At 39.7% G+C, this 16,620-nt stretch overlaps 2 protein-coding genes across 8 annotated transcripts in view; one reads left to right on the forward strand and one right to left on the reverse strand.

Annotated features, from left to right (window-relative positions):
* Positions 1 to 13,840, reverse strand: part of GTF3C1 (general transcription factor IIIC subunit 1) — a 47,823-nt gene extending 33,983 nt beyond the window's left edge. For 2 of the 4 annotated variants that reach the window (XM_040575213.1, XM_040575211.1), the window contains exons 1-11: positions 13,619 to 13,840; positions 13,232 to 13,441; positions 12,884 to 13,060; positions 11,492 to 11,635; positions 10,857 to 10,953; positions 10,067 to 10,190; positions 6,105 to 6,263; positions 4,520 to 4,635; positions 2,650 to 2,971; positions 1,454 to 1,665; positions 707 to 846 (exon numbers count right to left, since the gene is read on the reverse strand). In XM_040575213.1, coding sequence (XP_040431147.1) covers positions 707 to 846; positions 1,454 to 1,665; positions 2,650 to 2,971; positions 4,520 to 4,635; positions 6,105 to 6,263; positions 10,067 to 10,190; positions 10,857 to 10,953; positions 11,492 to 11,635; positions 12,884 to 13,060; positions 13,232 to 13,441; positions 13,619 to 13,839 — 1,922 coding nt within the window. In that variant the 5' untranslated portion in view covers position 13,840. Of the gene's footprint in view, positions 1 to 706; positions 847 to 1,453; positions 1,666 to 2,649; positions 2,972 to 4,519; positions 4,636 to 5,043; positions 5,268 to 6,104; positions 6,264 to 10,066; positions 10,191 to 10,856; positions 10,954 to 11,491; positions 11,636 to 12,883; positions 13,061 to 13,231; positions 13,442 to 13,618 lie in introns of those variants that run through there. The other 2 variants (XM_040575212.1, XM_040575214.1) reach the window with 2 other exon arrangements.
* Positions 13,841 to 13,909: 69 nt separating this feature from the next.
* The window catches only part of LOC121078736 (katanin interacting protein), a 71,771-nt gene continuing 69,060 nt past the window's right edge, over positions 13,910 to 16,620 (forward strand). For 2 of the 4 annotated variants that reach the window (XR_005824714.1, XM_040575218.1), the window contains exons 1-2: positions 14,106 to 14,255; positions 14,685 to 14,761. Coding sequence is in view for 2 of the 4 variants with exons in the window: in XM_040575218.1 (XP_040431152.1) it covers positions 14,700 to 14,761 (62 nt within the window). In the remaining 2 variants the exon portion in view is untranslated. Of the gene's footprint in view, positions 14,067 to 14,086; positions 14,256 to 14,684; positions 14,762 to 16,620 lie in introns of those variants that run through there. The other 2 variants (XM_040575216.1, XM_040575217.1) reach the window with 2 other exon arrangements.

Genomic DNA, 16,620 nt, shown 5'->3' on the forward strand with positions numbered 1-16,620 from the left:
CAATCCGCCACAACAGAATCTTGCCAGTTTGGAAGCTGGGACTCAAGGATAACACCAGAATTGCCATTTCTCTTTGAAAGTGGATCTCAGAAGTCTGAAAGACTGCTATATCATTCAGGGAAATATCTTTAGTCCCGACAGGACAAATCATGAGAACACATAAAACCATTCCACATAAAACAGCTAAGAAAAGCAAACTTTCCGGATCCCACTAAAATCCTAGTGACAAATGATGGCTGAGTGACATAAAGAGCCTCTACAATCAATGACAGAATAACACAAGAACAATTTTTGAAACCAAGTAGATACAAAACTTAGGCAGATGAAAGAATCCTCAAACAGGGAAGTGCTGTACTTTACTATGCGGCTCCGGGCACTGGCATACTGAGAGGAGAAAATAGGTAGATCTCTTAGAGTTGATCTCTGGTCAGCTATGATCAATATCAACAGAGATCTCTGAATATACTGTTTAAAATTTCACTTGTTTAATTATCTGAGAAGAACTATAATTGCTTCTAAACAACTGACTAATTTTCACGATTCAGTATAATTCTAATCCCTCCCCCTTCCTTGCTGCATTCTCTCCATCATTACAGCACTGCTATTAGGGAGACGAAAAGCCAACAGCATACAGGGTTCCTGAAGCAGGGCCTATGCTATCACAGTGCATCAGGCCCCCACAACACTGTTTTTTAGACAGACTCACGTGAACAAGCTTTCAATTAGCCGGAGGTTTCGGACAGCTTCCACGATAAGATTTCGGCGCTTTAGCAGTCTGTAAGTTTCATGAGATCGCTCCACTGCTGTAGCTTTGGAACGCTTTTCCTTCTTTTGGTCACATATTTGCTAGTGCACAACATAGACAAAAAGATATTTAATATGAACTATTCAGGGTCTTCAGCCTAACAGTGGTTCTTCACACAGTTGCACTATGCCCATTCCACGTTCTGACCCAGTTTGACTTGAGAGTTTTGGCCTAGAAAGCTGGTAGTGGCATTACCATAGTGCTGAGTCCAAGCCAACACATCCTGTCTCTCAAAAACACTTCATCTCACACTTGTTCTTACAGCAGTGAAGCCACACAATTTTCATGTCAAAGCCCATGAATTCTTCCGGTTTAGGACAGACAAACCAGATAATACGCACCACTTGTATGCACGGATGGACATTAGGTGATAACACATATTAAGTAAATATGGGGAAATTGTAGAACACTAGAGAACTAAACCAGAATGATATATTGGACATCTACTTTCCTACCTGCTGGAATAATTTTCACTTGCCTACAACGTAGACAAAATATAAATGTGCTTTGAAATGAAATAAAGTTAAAAAACAAAAAAACAATCCCATAAACAAATACAAAAACTATAGCTGGAATCTTGTTGTAAACATACACAACTTAGCTCAGACAGCCATACCAAAAAGAAAATACTAAGACCCATGATCTTACCTTAGGGTCTTCAAGTCTGACCTCCTCAACCACAGCCACATCTCCATCTTCATCAATGGAATGAGCACAGGTAGAAAGACTGGACTCCTGCTTTAGAGTTTCCAAAGTAGAACTCTCCCCCAAAAAGTTGTCTGGTTGTTCATCAGATTCTTCAACAATTTGAGGGGAAGGCAGCTTCTTCCCCACAGACTTCACAGCTGTTGGCTTTAAGCCTGGTTTAAGAGCAAAGGGCCTTGTAATTGTTCTGCTCTCACTGTTTCTGTAAATGTTCAGCTCTCTATAAAAGGCCTTACCCACTCACACAGGTAACTGTATACTTTAAAGCATTTTCACATATTCTTCTACCATGCTGGAAGCAGTGGTTTGATTGTGAATGACTGAATTGTCCAAAAGTAAAGCTTTTAAAAAAGCTAACGCTGGAAATGTGGTTTTCAAAAATGTGCTCTCTACATGCAGAAGCCTCTTCAGAGGCAGACTTACATGACCAAGAGGGGACAGATTAGCTTATTCAGAAACTGCTGTCTGAAGAAAGGAGGGTTTTTGTCAAAAAGATTTTCAAATTCTGCCAGAAACCTGAGGGGAACTCTTCTGACTCAAAGCAGAATTGAGAACAAGGATATAATATTACTCCCAAGACAATAAACTTAAGATATGGAGATCTGTTCTCCTCTCTTCCCCTGGAGTGCACCAAAGTGTTAGGAACATGCAAATAGCTAAACTAAACCATGATATCCTCCTTAAAATATGTTCCCAAAAGGTTGTCAGCTTTTACATTGTGACGTTCCCAATAACTCAAGAGAAAGATGAAGCAATTAGCTTCAGGAGACAAGACATTTTTGTTACAATATGCTTAGGTGAGTAAGGTTGAAGGTCAAGTCATCCCAAGACTACCGCTGCTTTAAAGTAGTTAGTTACCATCTTAGCTAATATCAGACAAGAAGTCAGTACGAGTTCATGTACAGTCATCTCACTTGAAGGTTTGTATCAAATACATTTGTCCATGTACTGATGCAAACTCTAGAGCTCAATTCCAGACATATCCAACTGAAAAAAAAAACAAACAACACACTACTAAAGGAGGAAGATTTTTTTGTTTGAATAAAAAATGTTAGTTCGCTTGTCTGTCAGCTCCCGTTCTATGTCCTGCACCAAAGATGACAGTTACATTCTCTCCAAACTTTAAAATCATGATCTACCTTTAACTGGTGTTGACTGCTGGGTACCATCTTGGAGATTTGATTTCAGCAGAGAACCTGAAGTGGCCTTCTGACCTTTTCCTCTCTTCTTGCCGTATTTCACTTCTTCTTCATTGTCAGACTCTGAGACCAAAGTGTCATCTCCAGGAAACGCATCTTCTACAGGGGGAGAATCTTCTGGCACTAGAGACAAAGTAACTGTAGCTAACTGCTCACTCCTAGCCTTCTCTCTCTCAAACTGACGGTTTAAATCACTCTCATCTGCAAAACTGTATGAAACATACTTTGTTGTCCTTTGCCGTCCTTCATCCTCCATAAAACCCTAAGAAAAGAATTGGAACATTACTTTATTACCTTACTTCTCCATTCTTGCAGTCTGTTCTCCAGCATCAACAGTGAGAAAATTTCTTACTGTTCTCCGCTCACATATAAAGATATTATTATTTTTTTTCTAAATAACTACATTGTTGACTAACCTTAGCATACAGAAATCAAAAGAAATACTCTGCGTGAAAAATAAGTAAGTCTGTATTACCTGCATATTAGAATGAAATGCCTACAATATAGTGGATGTATAAAAGTCTAAGGAAGAATAAACTATATGCATTTAGCGCCGAAATCAAATTTTTCATAACTTTTTTCTGTAGTGTAGAGATTACTAGAGTGAATTACACTTAAGTAGAACTGCTGCTACACTGCATAGTTTAAAACATCTAGCAACTTGAAGACTTAGCTATCAGTGAGGGAAGACAACTTCTTCACAGTTTATTTAGAAAAAGTGCGTTTAGACATTCCTGTGGCATATATAGTTCATTTGTTTTTAATTCTACTGAACTTTTTACCAAGCAAGATCTTAGTAAACAATTCTCTATTGAAGTAAGATGGCAATTATCCTGCCTTTGTGGAAAGGGGTGGGTGGGAGCGTATGAAAAAAGACAGTTGAATTTGTTCATCTCTAATTCAGAAGCCTGTTGAAAAAATATTGAAATATTTGGAAATAAAGATATTAACCACCATAACCTCTATAAAATAATTTTTTTTTTCAGAATGTAATGCTGCTTTCAAAATGCAAGTAGATTTGTTTTAAATTACAGAACATCTCTGATAAGATCTTTCAGAAAAGGCTACGAGAGGAGACAATTTTGCAAAACATCAGTTGTCTTACAAAGATGAACCAAAAGGGCTGTTTTGAGTTGAGAAACATTTATGTCCATCTCCATAAAATACCAGAACATGCAGATTCCCAAATGCCAGTAGGTCACCTGTGTTACCACCGATTACAGTGAGTGTGCTTTAGTGGTTGAGGTGCATTTCTCTGCCCTGTCTCTTTTTGGAGCATAGGCCTGCTTCATACTGCTGGGAACAGTGTTGATCTGGGATGCTGTGAAGCTGCATCTGGTACAATCCCATTAGCTAGTGTGGGTCACTGGAACATGCATTCAGTATGGACAGCAAATCTGGGGCAACGTGTATTTTTTCCCCAGTCTTTATTACACCCAATCACAAACCAGTGTAAAATACTTGTACATCTGGGTCAGCAAACTATTAAATGTTAGGGCAGCTAACCAGAAAACAGTAAAGAAAAGATTCTAGGAGAGCAGTTATGTTACATTCTAACAACTAGGCCTAGATATCAGATTATAGTAGGTTAAAATTTCAACTGAACACTTTTTGAACACTTCTCTTATATATCTTTTCCTCAACTGAAGTCATAATCTTTTCAATTTTATCATAATTCTTTCACTGTCAACTCTCAAATCCCCGCGGTTTCTATTGTTTGAGGTTAACAATATTATAACATATTACCGCAGTAACCACAATTGCATTTTCAGTTTCAATAAGTATCAATATTATTTTATTTTAACCTTACCTTGACAACTTTGTACCTTTCCAGGAGACGACAGAGCATCCTTGCTTCTAGCTTCCCCACATTCATAGCCATCCGAATTTCGGCCTGAGAAATACCTTTTGTTCCTCTACTTTCAACTGTTTCAGAAAGGAAAACCAGAAAATATCTCAGGAAAACAATCTGAATGAATTGTATACACATATATCTTTATATATACGCTCATATTTGTTCTAAATAACTGTTACAAAGTCAAACTTGTCTCAAAAGCTATGTGATATTGAACCATATGCCAGAATGTACACCTTAACGTTCACCACTAACAATTAAATAAATTTTCAAAGACATACATAAGATAGTCAAATGCTGTCATAAAACAGGATTTTATGGAAAGCAGCAGCCCGGTAGAATTAGGTTCAAAATCGATAGTTTTATATTAAAAGGAAGTGAATCCTGCACCTGACGGCTTTCTACAGTCAGATATTCATTCTCCATTACGAAAGGTAAAGGAGTAGGAGAAAGAGAAAGAACACCATTTTCTTCATCACCTTTTCTTATCCCATAGCGTTTCCCATGGTGTTTTATTTTGATGGTACTGAATAGTTGATAAGCTTACAGGGATGGCAGCAATGGATAGGAAGCCCAGTCATAAGACAGCAATGACTGCTGTTACAAAGGAGGAAAAAAGGCCACTAGTCTTCCCTGAAACATGATTATGGAAAAATAGATTCTGTTGTTTAATTACGAAAAAAGCCAAAATGAAAAGCACATCAGTTTAAATTTAAAAACAACTATAAAAACAAACAAACAACAACAAAATCACGTGAACTGCATTTAACTCTCCTTAAAGGCAAAATGGTTTGCGAAGTATTTAAAACGTATTAGCTCTTTCCACCACATACAGAAGCAAGACAAGAAAAGATGAACTAGTAGGGAAAACACATTAAGCTAGAAGTTTTTAACATGTTCATGTTTTCTTAATTTCAATAACTAATTGACATTTTGAATCAAGGGAATCTTGTTAAATATTCAGCACTATGTTCTTGTCAGAGATGAAGCCTGACATGCAAGACTCAAGAGTTGTTTGCATAAGACAGTCTCAAGCCAAAGCAGTGACAAGGAAGTCCAAGCTCTGATCAACCCCAGCGTGCTTTACCTCAAAGACTCTGACTATCCAAATGGTTGACACAAAAGGTAGGAGAACAGTATTTTCTTATACATAGAAAACTGAGATAAAGAGATTAAATGACTGCCCAACCACCTACAGGAAGCTTACAGCTCCAGCCTAATCTGAACAAAAAGCCCATCTTTTCCATGGAAAATTAACACTCGGATGCATAGAATGCAATCAGAACTTAGAAAAATTTAAAAAAATCCCACAATACCTCTCTCTCATACATATAAAGAGTAAGAGGGCAATCTGAAAAATCTTTAGTATATTATATTCATGATACTTGAATACCCTTCACACATAACACTGTAACTTAGCTTACTATGAAGTTAAGAACCCTTATGAACTCCAGAATTAAGCAATTCAAGGAAACATTTTGTTAATCTTTGTAACAGATAAACCATCCTGCACACGCAAATATCTCACTACATCACCTACTTATCTCATAAGCCTGAGTGAGCATATCCCTTTCACAAACAATATCCACAGGCTGGACAACTTTTGTGATGATCTCTTCTTCATCATCATCATGATAATCTTCCATTTTCTTCCGAAATTCTTTTAGTAATTTAAGGCAACGGACCATGACATCAGTACCTGTGAACATGAATGTTGTAACAACTCTAAACAAAATGCAAGTTGCACGTGTGCGTGTACATGTTTAAACTATATTGTTTCCCCGGGCAGCATGGTAAAAGTAGTGCAATCGGGTAAAAAAGACTTAAGACAATTGCTTATTTCTAGGAAAGGTTTTCAATAGCTCTTCCCTATATATATACGAATCTGTCAAAATAATGACTAGCAGAATTTTTGAGATGTTCCAAACATTCATGGCTATGTCAACATTAGGTCTGTTCAATGCAGTGACTTAAGAGTGGAATGGAAAACACTGCAATAATAGTAAAAATTCCAATAGTACAAATAAATCCGTGAAATGCGTTTTCCGATCCACAGAATTACCACTTCAGAAGACAAATCTGACTGTGAGATCACTCACTGGGTATAAGAAGTCTCCTTACTTTTCCTTCCCTACAGACTCAAAGCATTTTTTTTTATTTTCTACAAATGCAAATTACATAATGATTAACATTGATGCATACAAATACAGAAGGAAGCATACACCAAGTACCTAGCATCCTAGAAAATGATCACACGGAACAGTCCTACCCCACCCAGTAGTCTCTTAGAGCCTAGCTAAAATGTACAGTTGCTTTCTACAGTTCCAACATGACTATGAGAAGAACAGGTTCTTCTCCATCCATGTCTGCAGATCCCACGTGATGTCAGTTACGTTAAGGAAGCTCTATGTGCAACCATTTGTGAGAAACTAAGCTTCTAGATTTCTTGTCCGAAGTCCTAACCTACTCCCTGCACCTAAGGAATGGGTAAGTTTGTGAACACACACGGCGTATTATAACAACATGCAATGAAAATCGAGACACAAAATCTAAGGCTGTTGTATATGAGGACAGAACACACTGCTAGCCAGAAGACACTTGGTATACAATTCAGTCCCACATCTTAACATGTTACTGTGTACTGGCTGTGCTGTAGTAACCCTCCACCTGCTCTACCCTTCTGGGATCTCATAGAAGAGTGGGGACAAATGACTTCGGGACAGCTTTAACAGTCCTGCTCTTTGATATAAGGATGATCCACTATCACCAAAGCCATTCAGCTGCTGCTGCACCATTTAAGAGACCAGTGTTTAAGAAAAACTAGAAATAGGTTATTGTACAATGTCAGCTTTTCAAGTGCAGCAATTCAGTAGCTACTGCAGAAGTAGCCAATTAACCCTGCAGCAGGGAGTGGGAACATCTACAGCCATCACTACTCCTCTGGCAGAGCCCTGCTGTCATAAATGCCAGGTGAAAGCTTTCGCTGAAATCATTAAGGTTTCAGTTAATGAATTTTATCTTATGTTTATATATGATGACTTACTGAAGCCTCGCTGACATGAAGTTAATCCACTGTAACTTAATCATGTGACTGAGCTCCAGGCCAGATGATCCCATTATATTTCCTCATCTGAATTCTCTCCCTGTCAGACTCTGCTTAGGATAGAAATAAAGTTCTGACATTTTGGTAGGGCTGTAGGCACTGTTATCTCATCCTCTGTGTTTTTACAGCCCATTAATTTTCACTTGCAGCCGTGTTTGAAAACAAACAAACAAAATCAAAATCTTTTTTACTTTAGCTCTTGCTGCCCAGTGATGTGCTTCCCATAGCAGATGCTGTGGCTTCATCCTGAACATGTCCCGCATATTTCTATCTGCTTTCCTGTGTAACTCTGGAGATTAAAGTATCTTGAACTCTTATGACAATCAGCTATTATTAAATCATCCTAGTTTAATACCTAGTGTCTTTAAGGCATTTTTGTGGACTTTCAGCTTTTACGCCCATAAGATGAAATTATCATTCAAGTTAAAGATTCACCAGGTGGCATTTTTTCATAGCAAAATGTTAAATAGTAAGTGCAACTGCTGCTGTCTCAATCTGTGACAACACATAAATCACCTACTGCCTTGTGTGCTGCCACTACATTTATAAATGGATATATATTCTCTTTTCTTCTAAGCAAATACTTTGGAAGTTAGATATTTTATTACCAATAATAAACTATTTGCCAATACTATCTAGTCTCTCGACTTTTATTTGCAAATATCTTGAGCTTACTAGAACATCTCTGACACAATTCATTACAAGAAAAGCACAAAAAAAAAACAAACAAACATGGTGCAACACTACCCAAAGACAGCATAAGAGGCAATCAATTTTATTGACCATTACAATGCTAAACCATCATACAAACCACTGTGTGTTCAGACACTTGCTCAAACCAGAAATACAATAACTACATACATAAACTTTTATAAAGGTTCAATGAGAGTTTTTCCACACACATTTTATTATAGACACCCATTCTGGAGCATCTTTGAGGATCTTCAACATCATCTTGAAACTACACTTAAGTGAATTCTGGTGTATAAAACTCCCTGATATTCTTATGGGATTAAGGTGGACCTGCATATTCCACGACAAATGATCTTCTCAGACCAAAGCTGCTCTTAACAGAACTCCTTCAACCTCTTCCTTATTTATTCAGTGCAATGTGGGAGATTTCTCTTTGATCCTTGCTAAATGCTGTATCTATCTTTGGCCACTGCTCTTCTTCACCCATAATTCAGTTTCCCTACAAAGATATTTCCCTCCCCCAGACTTTGAAGATTTTAAGGAATTTATTATCTTATCAAGAGCCTTAACCCACTTCTATGTGACTGGCACTCACTTTTGTTCTCCCAAAGTTCTCACATCTTTATTGGTTCTTTCACTTCTTCCTTTATTACCACTCCCTAATCAGAAGGACTATTTCATTTGTGATGTTTAGATCATATTAAAACTGTTACGTTTCCCTCCCCCCCAAGCAGTTCACTGCATCTCTGAAAAAAAAAAAAAACAAACCACAACGCAGTTCATCTTTTAGAATTATTTTCTTATCTACCCTGGCAAATTTGATTCTTAGGATTTTCTGTGACTAAAGATTTGATTTTGACTTCCTTCAACAATTGCATTAATTCTAACGGTGATACTAGTCTTCCTCATGCTTTCTGTTATTGCTTCTTGTAATTGTTGTCCCACTAAGTTTTATCCGAGAGCAACTGCTCCCGTTTGTTCCCTTTCTTTGTGCAGTCCTACTCTTTTGTCTTTCCATTCATGTTTGGAAGTTATCAACAGTTTTTGCAAACCTATTAACTTTGAATTCAAAGGAGACTATGCATTAAACCCTTCCTCAGTAAAATATGCTTTTTCTGTATAGCAGTTGTAGACTATCTTCCTTGTTTAAAGAATTCCAAGGTAGTGCTGCAGAAGCATACTTTTACAATTTGATATTGTACTCCCAAGCTACGGGACAACAATATGACACCTTCCAGAGAAACTTTGCATTCTGATGACTTTCAGCAAAAATCATAATTTCCAGCAGAAGTCATAACTAAAACAGCCTGTTTCTTTAGCATGGTACTTAATCATGGCCTCATTTGCTTTATATACCTTTTTATTGACTTGTCATTTAACTGCCAATCTGAAAAGGCAGCAGACTGCTCATCATCCCTATACTCTGTATTGGCTTCAACAGTCTTAACAGGAGTCATGATTCACTTGAACTGCTTACATTGAACCTGCCTTCATCCAATATGTGTAAGGTACATATTTCTTACAAAGCTGGAACAAATGCTTAACTCAAACATCTGCAGTGTTCTAACTCTATTAACACGCTTCTCTGAAAATATGTCTTCGTAATTATGTACTTAAGCAACTTTTAATTTAAGATTTGAATCTTATAAGAAGATTGGCATCAATGCAATTACACATAAAGAAAGCAAAAATATTGTTCTATTTACCTTTCTTTGTCTTGTAGGGCCCTCCATTGGGGTGTATCTCTTGTAACGGGATGGATATTACCTTGGCTAGGCCAGCATTCATCATATATTGATAAAGACGTTTGAAAGTTCTCTCACAAAGACCCTAACACAAAGAGAAACGGCAAAAGGCATTGTGAGCCAAAACTCTGCCTTTCAGGAAGTCCATAGAATTACCTATTCATCTTCACAAAGAAACAAACATAAACATCAGTGGAAGACCAAGGAGTTCTCTAATTCAATGACCTTTGCTATCACAAGTCTCTGTTCTCTAGGTGATTAGCAAAGACATTCATACTGCCTGTTTTAAAACACAGTGTTTTGGGGTAGGATATCAAGGAAGGATCTTAAAAGCCCATTAGTGAATACACAGGCAGAGCTTCAGGGGCTTCTGCAGTATGTTCCATCCCTCCAGCTCTATCCTCCAAATAAGCAGCAGCAACCAGCTAGAAGTATTACACAACAGGATCTATTGACTGTATGTGGAAAAAAAGTTTGGTGCTGTGACAAAATTTTTCTAAAGCTGTGGATGGAATAGAACTCCTTGCTTAAAGCAAGCAATGACAGTAACTTGATCTAGAGCAATATGACAACGAGATTTTCTTCCCTTTTTTCTAATTCAATAAACTACCGGGTTTTTATGATCCTTCTTTTGATATCCTACCCCAAAATATGGTGCAACTTTAAAAAAAGAAGTATGAAGAAGTGCCTTTGATACTAATCAATTATATTCTATGTAAGACAGAATTTGAAAAAGAATAATGAATCTCACCAATTCTTCCCTCAAGTTTCCTAATGTTTCCATATGGTTTGAACGAGCACTTAGCATGCTCGAGAGCTTCTCCATCAGGATATCATATTTACTCCTCCTAATTGAGAAAAGAGAATATTTGACATTTCAGCATGCATATAACTTTGTAAGCACGAGTTGTACCTTTCTAAAATGTTAATTATTACAGAAGGCACACTGAAGCGTTCTTAGATTGTTTTAGAACTTATAGCTTTCTTTTCCTTCTGTGCATAGCAGGTGAGAGAATTTGTCTCTAAGAGACCCCAAGTGAGGGAACATAAGTCCAAGCTGTTGCTTCATTGGAAATTCACAAGCGTGAGTTCTGACTGTAAACAAAAAGGGAAAACAAAAATGTATTAAAGATGTGTTTGAAGCGAGAACACTCAAAATTAACAGAATGATGTGAGCTACAATGAGAAGAGAGAGGCTCATAGCAGGCAGGTGACAGGCACTAGAATGCCCTATTGTTCGCACTTCCAAGAACAGTCCAGCATCTGGAAGAGGAGTTAATAAATAAATAGTGATTTTCTTTAAAGAAATCGAGACTATGAACTTCCAACATTGTAAAAGGCCCCAGGCTACCCAGGAGATCTTTTAAACACCCCAGCGGCACATACCTATCAACATGAAAGCGAGTCAGAAGTAGAAGAATGGAGTGTTGCTGTGCTCCACTTGGTAGTCTTATCACATGAGACTGCATTGTTATGAGACCATTTCTGTCCAATACTCTTCGGTGATAATGAATTTTTCCAGCATCCACTCTGAAGAAAAGATAGCAAGATACGTATAAGCATTGGAGCTTCTGCAAACAAATACTAAGTATCCAGTATTCGAACAGCCTTCACCTAAATTACCCACAGTCTTGGTCGTACATTATGCTAATTTACAAAGTGACGATCTCAAAATTAAGAAGTACCAAAATTTAGATAGCCTGTGAAATTGATTAATTGTATAAAGTATTTTATATCACTCTGAATAAGGCAAAAGCTTTACAGAGAATAAGCAGAAAACACATGAGAGCAGCTATACAATATGAGACTGTTTGGAAGTTCAGTTTCAAGCGTTTCAGAACCATGGAAGAGAATTATAGAATAGTGATATACAGTCTCCTAGGAAAAAGAAATTCTAAGCTATTCCCTTTTTTAAAAAAGAAGATTTCACGTCTTGATAAACAAGGCAGTTAAAACCAAGCTTTTCGGAGTAGCTCTTAAATAGGAGCTCAAAAGTAATTTTAGGCATATAACTTAAGGCATCATAACCTAGTTTTGTGTAAATGTAGGGAGACTGACTTACATACAATATTTGTGAAATTAAAAATAAAATACAGAACCCAATGCAGCATTTTGCAAAATACCATAGAAAGATGATTTTTACAACCTTCCTCTGAATTATGTGCTAAAAAACAAGCTTTAGGATTAAACGCATGAAAAATAATTTATTACTAGTATCGCACAGAAGCATGATAAGACTCGGCAGTGATGTGATCATGCTTCTAGATACCTAATGAAAGTAGTGAACGTTCTCTCAATTTTTGATTTTCCTAGAACGTTAACTGTCTTTTACGACAGGGAACTTACAGTATGATCTAGATATTCTATCACTTCTTCCTTGAAACAGAGAACTCTGGTCACTGACTGATGATTTTAGCGTTTTTTCTTAAAAAACTCCCTCCTATTTACAGCAACATCAAGCTCTAGTAAACGCTTAACCTTTCCAATTCTCTACAGTGTATTCAGTCCTCTGAGAACAGAAATACTTTAAAGCCTGTGCATTGACCCAACAGACAATCTCTGGTTCCATGAGAAAATAGCAGGAAGTATAATAAGCTCTAGGAAGAGACCAGTACCCCCTGTAACACAAGCTCCAAGAGACAAATGTTCCTGTTAGCAAGGATGAGACACTACCAAAAAAGATGAGTTTAATTGACACATAGGAATACAGAAACATGTAAGTAGTCAGTAGAAACTTATTCACTTCCATTTAATTTATATATAAAAATATAAACTTACTTAAAAACTCCACTGTGCAGATCCCTCTGAAGCTCTCCTTGCCACCTAGCACGACCTAAACGCTCCAAAATGCAGTAGGAGAAGTCAGGCAGTTTTAAGTCAGGATCCCCCTCCCAGCCTATCAAAGCTCTGTAACGCTGGTCTTGGGAGGCAACAATGACCAGTTTCTCTCCCCATCTAACAGAAAGGAAAAGAGCAAAAGTTTATTAGAGCCATAAAAAGAGAGCTGAATCACTTTTCCCCCACAAGCATCCTATTTCCATAGATTTGCACAAACTTCGTTACAGGAGTATAGTTTTAAAATTAAGTTTAAAACCTTTTAATGCCAGGTAGCAGGATTTCACTCACTTTTCAACAGCTTCTGTGTAAGTATAACAAGGCTGCAGATCCTTCCTCCTCACTTGATCGGTGATATCCACTCTCTCCTTAAAATACCGGCAGGAACCCTGTATGCCATCTTTATTATCCAAAACCATGTGGACAGGGTAAATGTCATCCAGCGGCACCGGATCCCTTTTGGTTTCGAGTATTCCCGTCTCCAGGTCTATTTCTTCATACCTGCCATAAGAGCAGCCAGCGTTTACCCAAGCGAGGGGGAACCGAGGGCTCCTGCGGGAGCTCTGGGGGACGGTGCCCGGAGGGAAGGGGACAGTGGTGGGGGGGGGGGGGGCAGCGGGGCTGGAGGGGGACAGCGGGGCTGGAGGAGGCCGGCACCCCGCTCCGGGGTCTCCTCACCGGTCGTGCAGGCGGAGCGGCGGCCGCGCCCGCGGCAGGAGGTAGAAACTGACGGCGGGCTGGGCGCTGAGCGCGGCCCACAGGAGCTGCTGCGTGGCGGGCTCCAGCGGCAGCGGGAAGGGGGGCGAGCGGGTCCCCAGGCGGTGCCACAGCGCGCTCAGCGTGACGCCGTCGAGGCCCTCCAGGGCCACCTCGTCCAGCAGCACCCACAGCGCCTCCATGCTCCGCGCCGCCGCTTCCGGCACCCGGCGGCGCGACAGAAATGACGCCGCCACCCTGCGCCGGTAACCGGGGAAACGGAGAAACAGGGCTGCGGCCTAGCGCGGCCCGGCTCGGCCCCGGCTCGCCCAGGCTGTGCTCAGGCTCTGGCTCCGCGGGGCTGAGGGAGCGCGGGGCGGCCGCACCTGGCTCCCTGCTGCGCCGCTCGACAAGGGGACGGAAGGAGCCGGTGGTGTTTGCGCGGCGGCGGGGGCCGAGCAGGGGACGGAGGGGTGGCGGGTGGCTGTTGGGGACAGAGCTGGCCGGAGGTGATGAGCTTCAACTTGTCTCTGTGTAGGAGGACGCCCTGCCGCAGCCTGTAGCAGCAATTCTGGGCTGCTCAGTGGGAAAAGCTTGCGTTTCCTGAAAGGCGGGAGAGGTAAAACCTTTAATTAAACGCTTTACATGTATCCAGGCTCCCAAGTTTTAGATCTAACAGCCAGCACGAGCGATACCAGTTCAGGAAAACTCTCCCATAGCTGGGCCTCAGGTGTGGCCTTTGCAGTTTTTGCCTTGGCATCACTCTGCTTGTCAGCTCTCAGATTAAAAACTCGCTGTAGCCTCTGCCTTCCCCTTTTAGTATTTTGAGGCTCTTCAGTAGATCGTGAAGGGCTCTGAAAAAGTAAATCAAGTAATGTTTCCTCTGTTCTTCAGGAAACTTACCTGTTACACTGACTGCATTATGCTCTGTTAAATGAGGAGCTTCTTTCAGTTTACAGCGTTCATGGCTACTGAGGGTGCAAAACCAGTAATAGTCTACAGTAAATCACTTCTCTTCTTAAGTGTGGCAATTCTACGTTCATTTCAGCTTTATATTAAGGATATGGTGACTGACTTTGATGAAAAACATGATGAATATTTAGTATCCCTTCAGCAGAGAAACCGGTAAGAGACAAAATTATGACTATTGAGTGTGTAATATCTGTTGTGTGCTATGTAATATTGCATCTAAAATCACTAGTGGTGAATATTAGTTTAAAAACTTGTTTGTTATGTGAAGCCTGGTTTGCTGTGTCTTAAAGCATTCCAGTAGTTCTCTTCCCTTTGTTTGCTAAGTCCTTATTTCTGGAGAAGACTGATATTTCTCCAGCATACCTTAAAATAAGATACAGCTTGGAGCTGACTGTCTTTGCCAGAGTAATGGCTTGCTGCAAGTGGACTTGATAAGGGCTCGAGAGGCTCCTATTGGCATCCAGTAGCACTGAGCTGGCCAAATTGAAGGCTGTGTGCTCTGAGAGCAGCCAGGGATCTGGGGGTTACTGACCTGGGGTGACCCTAACACCTTCGGTCAGGGAACAGGACTTGGGCAAAGTAAAAACTTTGAGGCAGACCCTGTTAGGCAGGGTAAGCAGACTTGTGAAGCACTGCTCCCCGGGGTGGGATTGGTTGCCCATTACTGAGTAAAATTTCAAAACATGCAGAATGCTTCGAGCTCCAGTGCAAGAGGGATGTAGCTTTTGATCTGGGTGAACAAATCTCTGGGTGGTTTAGGGCTTGAGCTGCTTGTGAACGTTACCCAGCGGGATGGAGAAGTGTTTTTGGAGCAGCTGATGGAGAGGCAATGGCCCATAATGGCCTGAACCTGCCAATTTCACAAATGAAAACCTGCATGAAGGGACAAATATTGGCATTTGTTAGAGATATATAAGCAAATTGCTGAATTGTTTGTGTAGGCACAAGGCCTGATGTTTGTAATATGTCCTCAGATTGTTAGGATACTAGCTCCAATAATAAAGTCTGCTGGACATAGGGTGGTGTGTGTATTAGATACATGTTCAGACTCTGCTCGTGTTAACCCCTCTAGCCTCATCTGCTGTGACAATGCAGAAAACCTGGTTCTTGCATATCAGGAAACTCAGTTTTTATTTTTAGCATTTGTAAACACATGTTGGAATGTGCGACTTCTAATGAGAATGGTGGATGACCAAGAGTTCTTAACATGAGTTAGGAATACTCAGTCAGAAGGTTATGTTTTTGTGGTTAGGATGTTGCATTAGGCCAAGGGGAAAGAGGGTTATGTCAACCTTGTTTTTTTTCACAGAGAGAACCTGGAAAAAAAAACACACACACACACACACAAAAAAAAAAACCAACACAGTTCTATCAGCTGACTTCTTTGAATAAATGTCTTTACAGGCAGGTGTCATCTCTGGCCTTGGAGATGACTGGATTCTCAGTCAGTGACTGAGAATAGTGAAGACTGAGAAAGAAAGTAATAGTTACATCTTATGATGAATGCATATTTATTATAACAGAAAAGAATATGTTCTTGGCCCAGAGTGATGCTCTGCTGACAGTGTCTGTGTCTTTATCCAAAAGGAGGGGAGGAATCTTTTGCTGTAGAGAACCTAACTCCAGGGCTTGATTCCAGCTCCTCTGACCTGATCGTACTGAAATGTATGGTTCTGTTGCATCTTTCTCTGCTGGAGTGGTGTTAATCAGAATGTTCAGAGCTATGAAATTTCAATCTCACATGCATTTTACAGATTCTTCTGAACTCCTGTGTTATAAGCCAGTTGCATTGCAACTGTTGACTTATTCTGGCAGAAAACAAAACCAACAAAAAAAAATCCACCCTCCACAACAAATTGTAAGGTTTGCACACAGCAGAGTTAGAGAACTTAGTAAATTTTCAGTACTGCTGACATACTCATTGCAGTGTTTACTTATTAATGCAGAATTATTTCACCAAATTGCTAATTCTTAAAATATAGTGTCATTTTGGTAGCAGAAAGTAGTTCAAA

This window comes from Cygnus olor, chromosome 15 (assembly GCF_009769625.2).
Source record: "Cygnus olor isolate bCygOlo1 chromosome 15, bCygOlo1.pri.v2, whole genome shotgun sequence".
NCBI lineage: Eukaryota > Metazoa > Chordata > Aves > Anseriformes > Anatidae > Cygnus > Cygnus olor.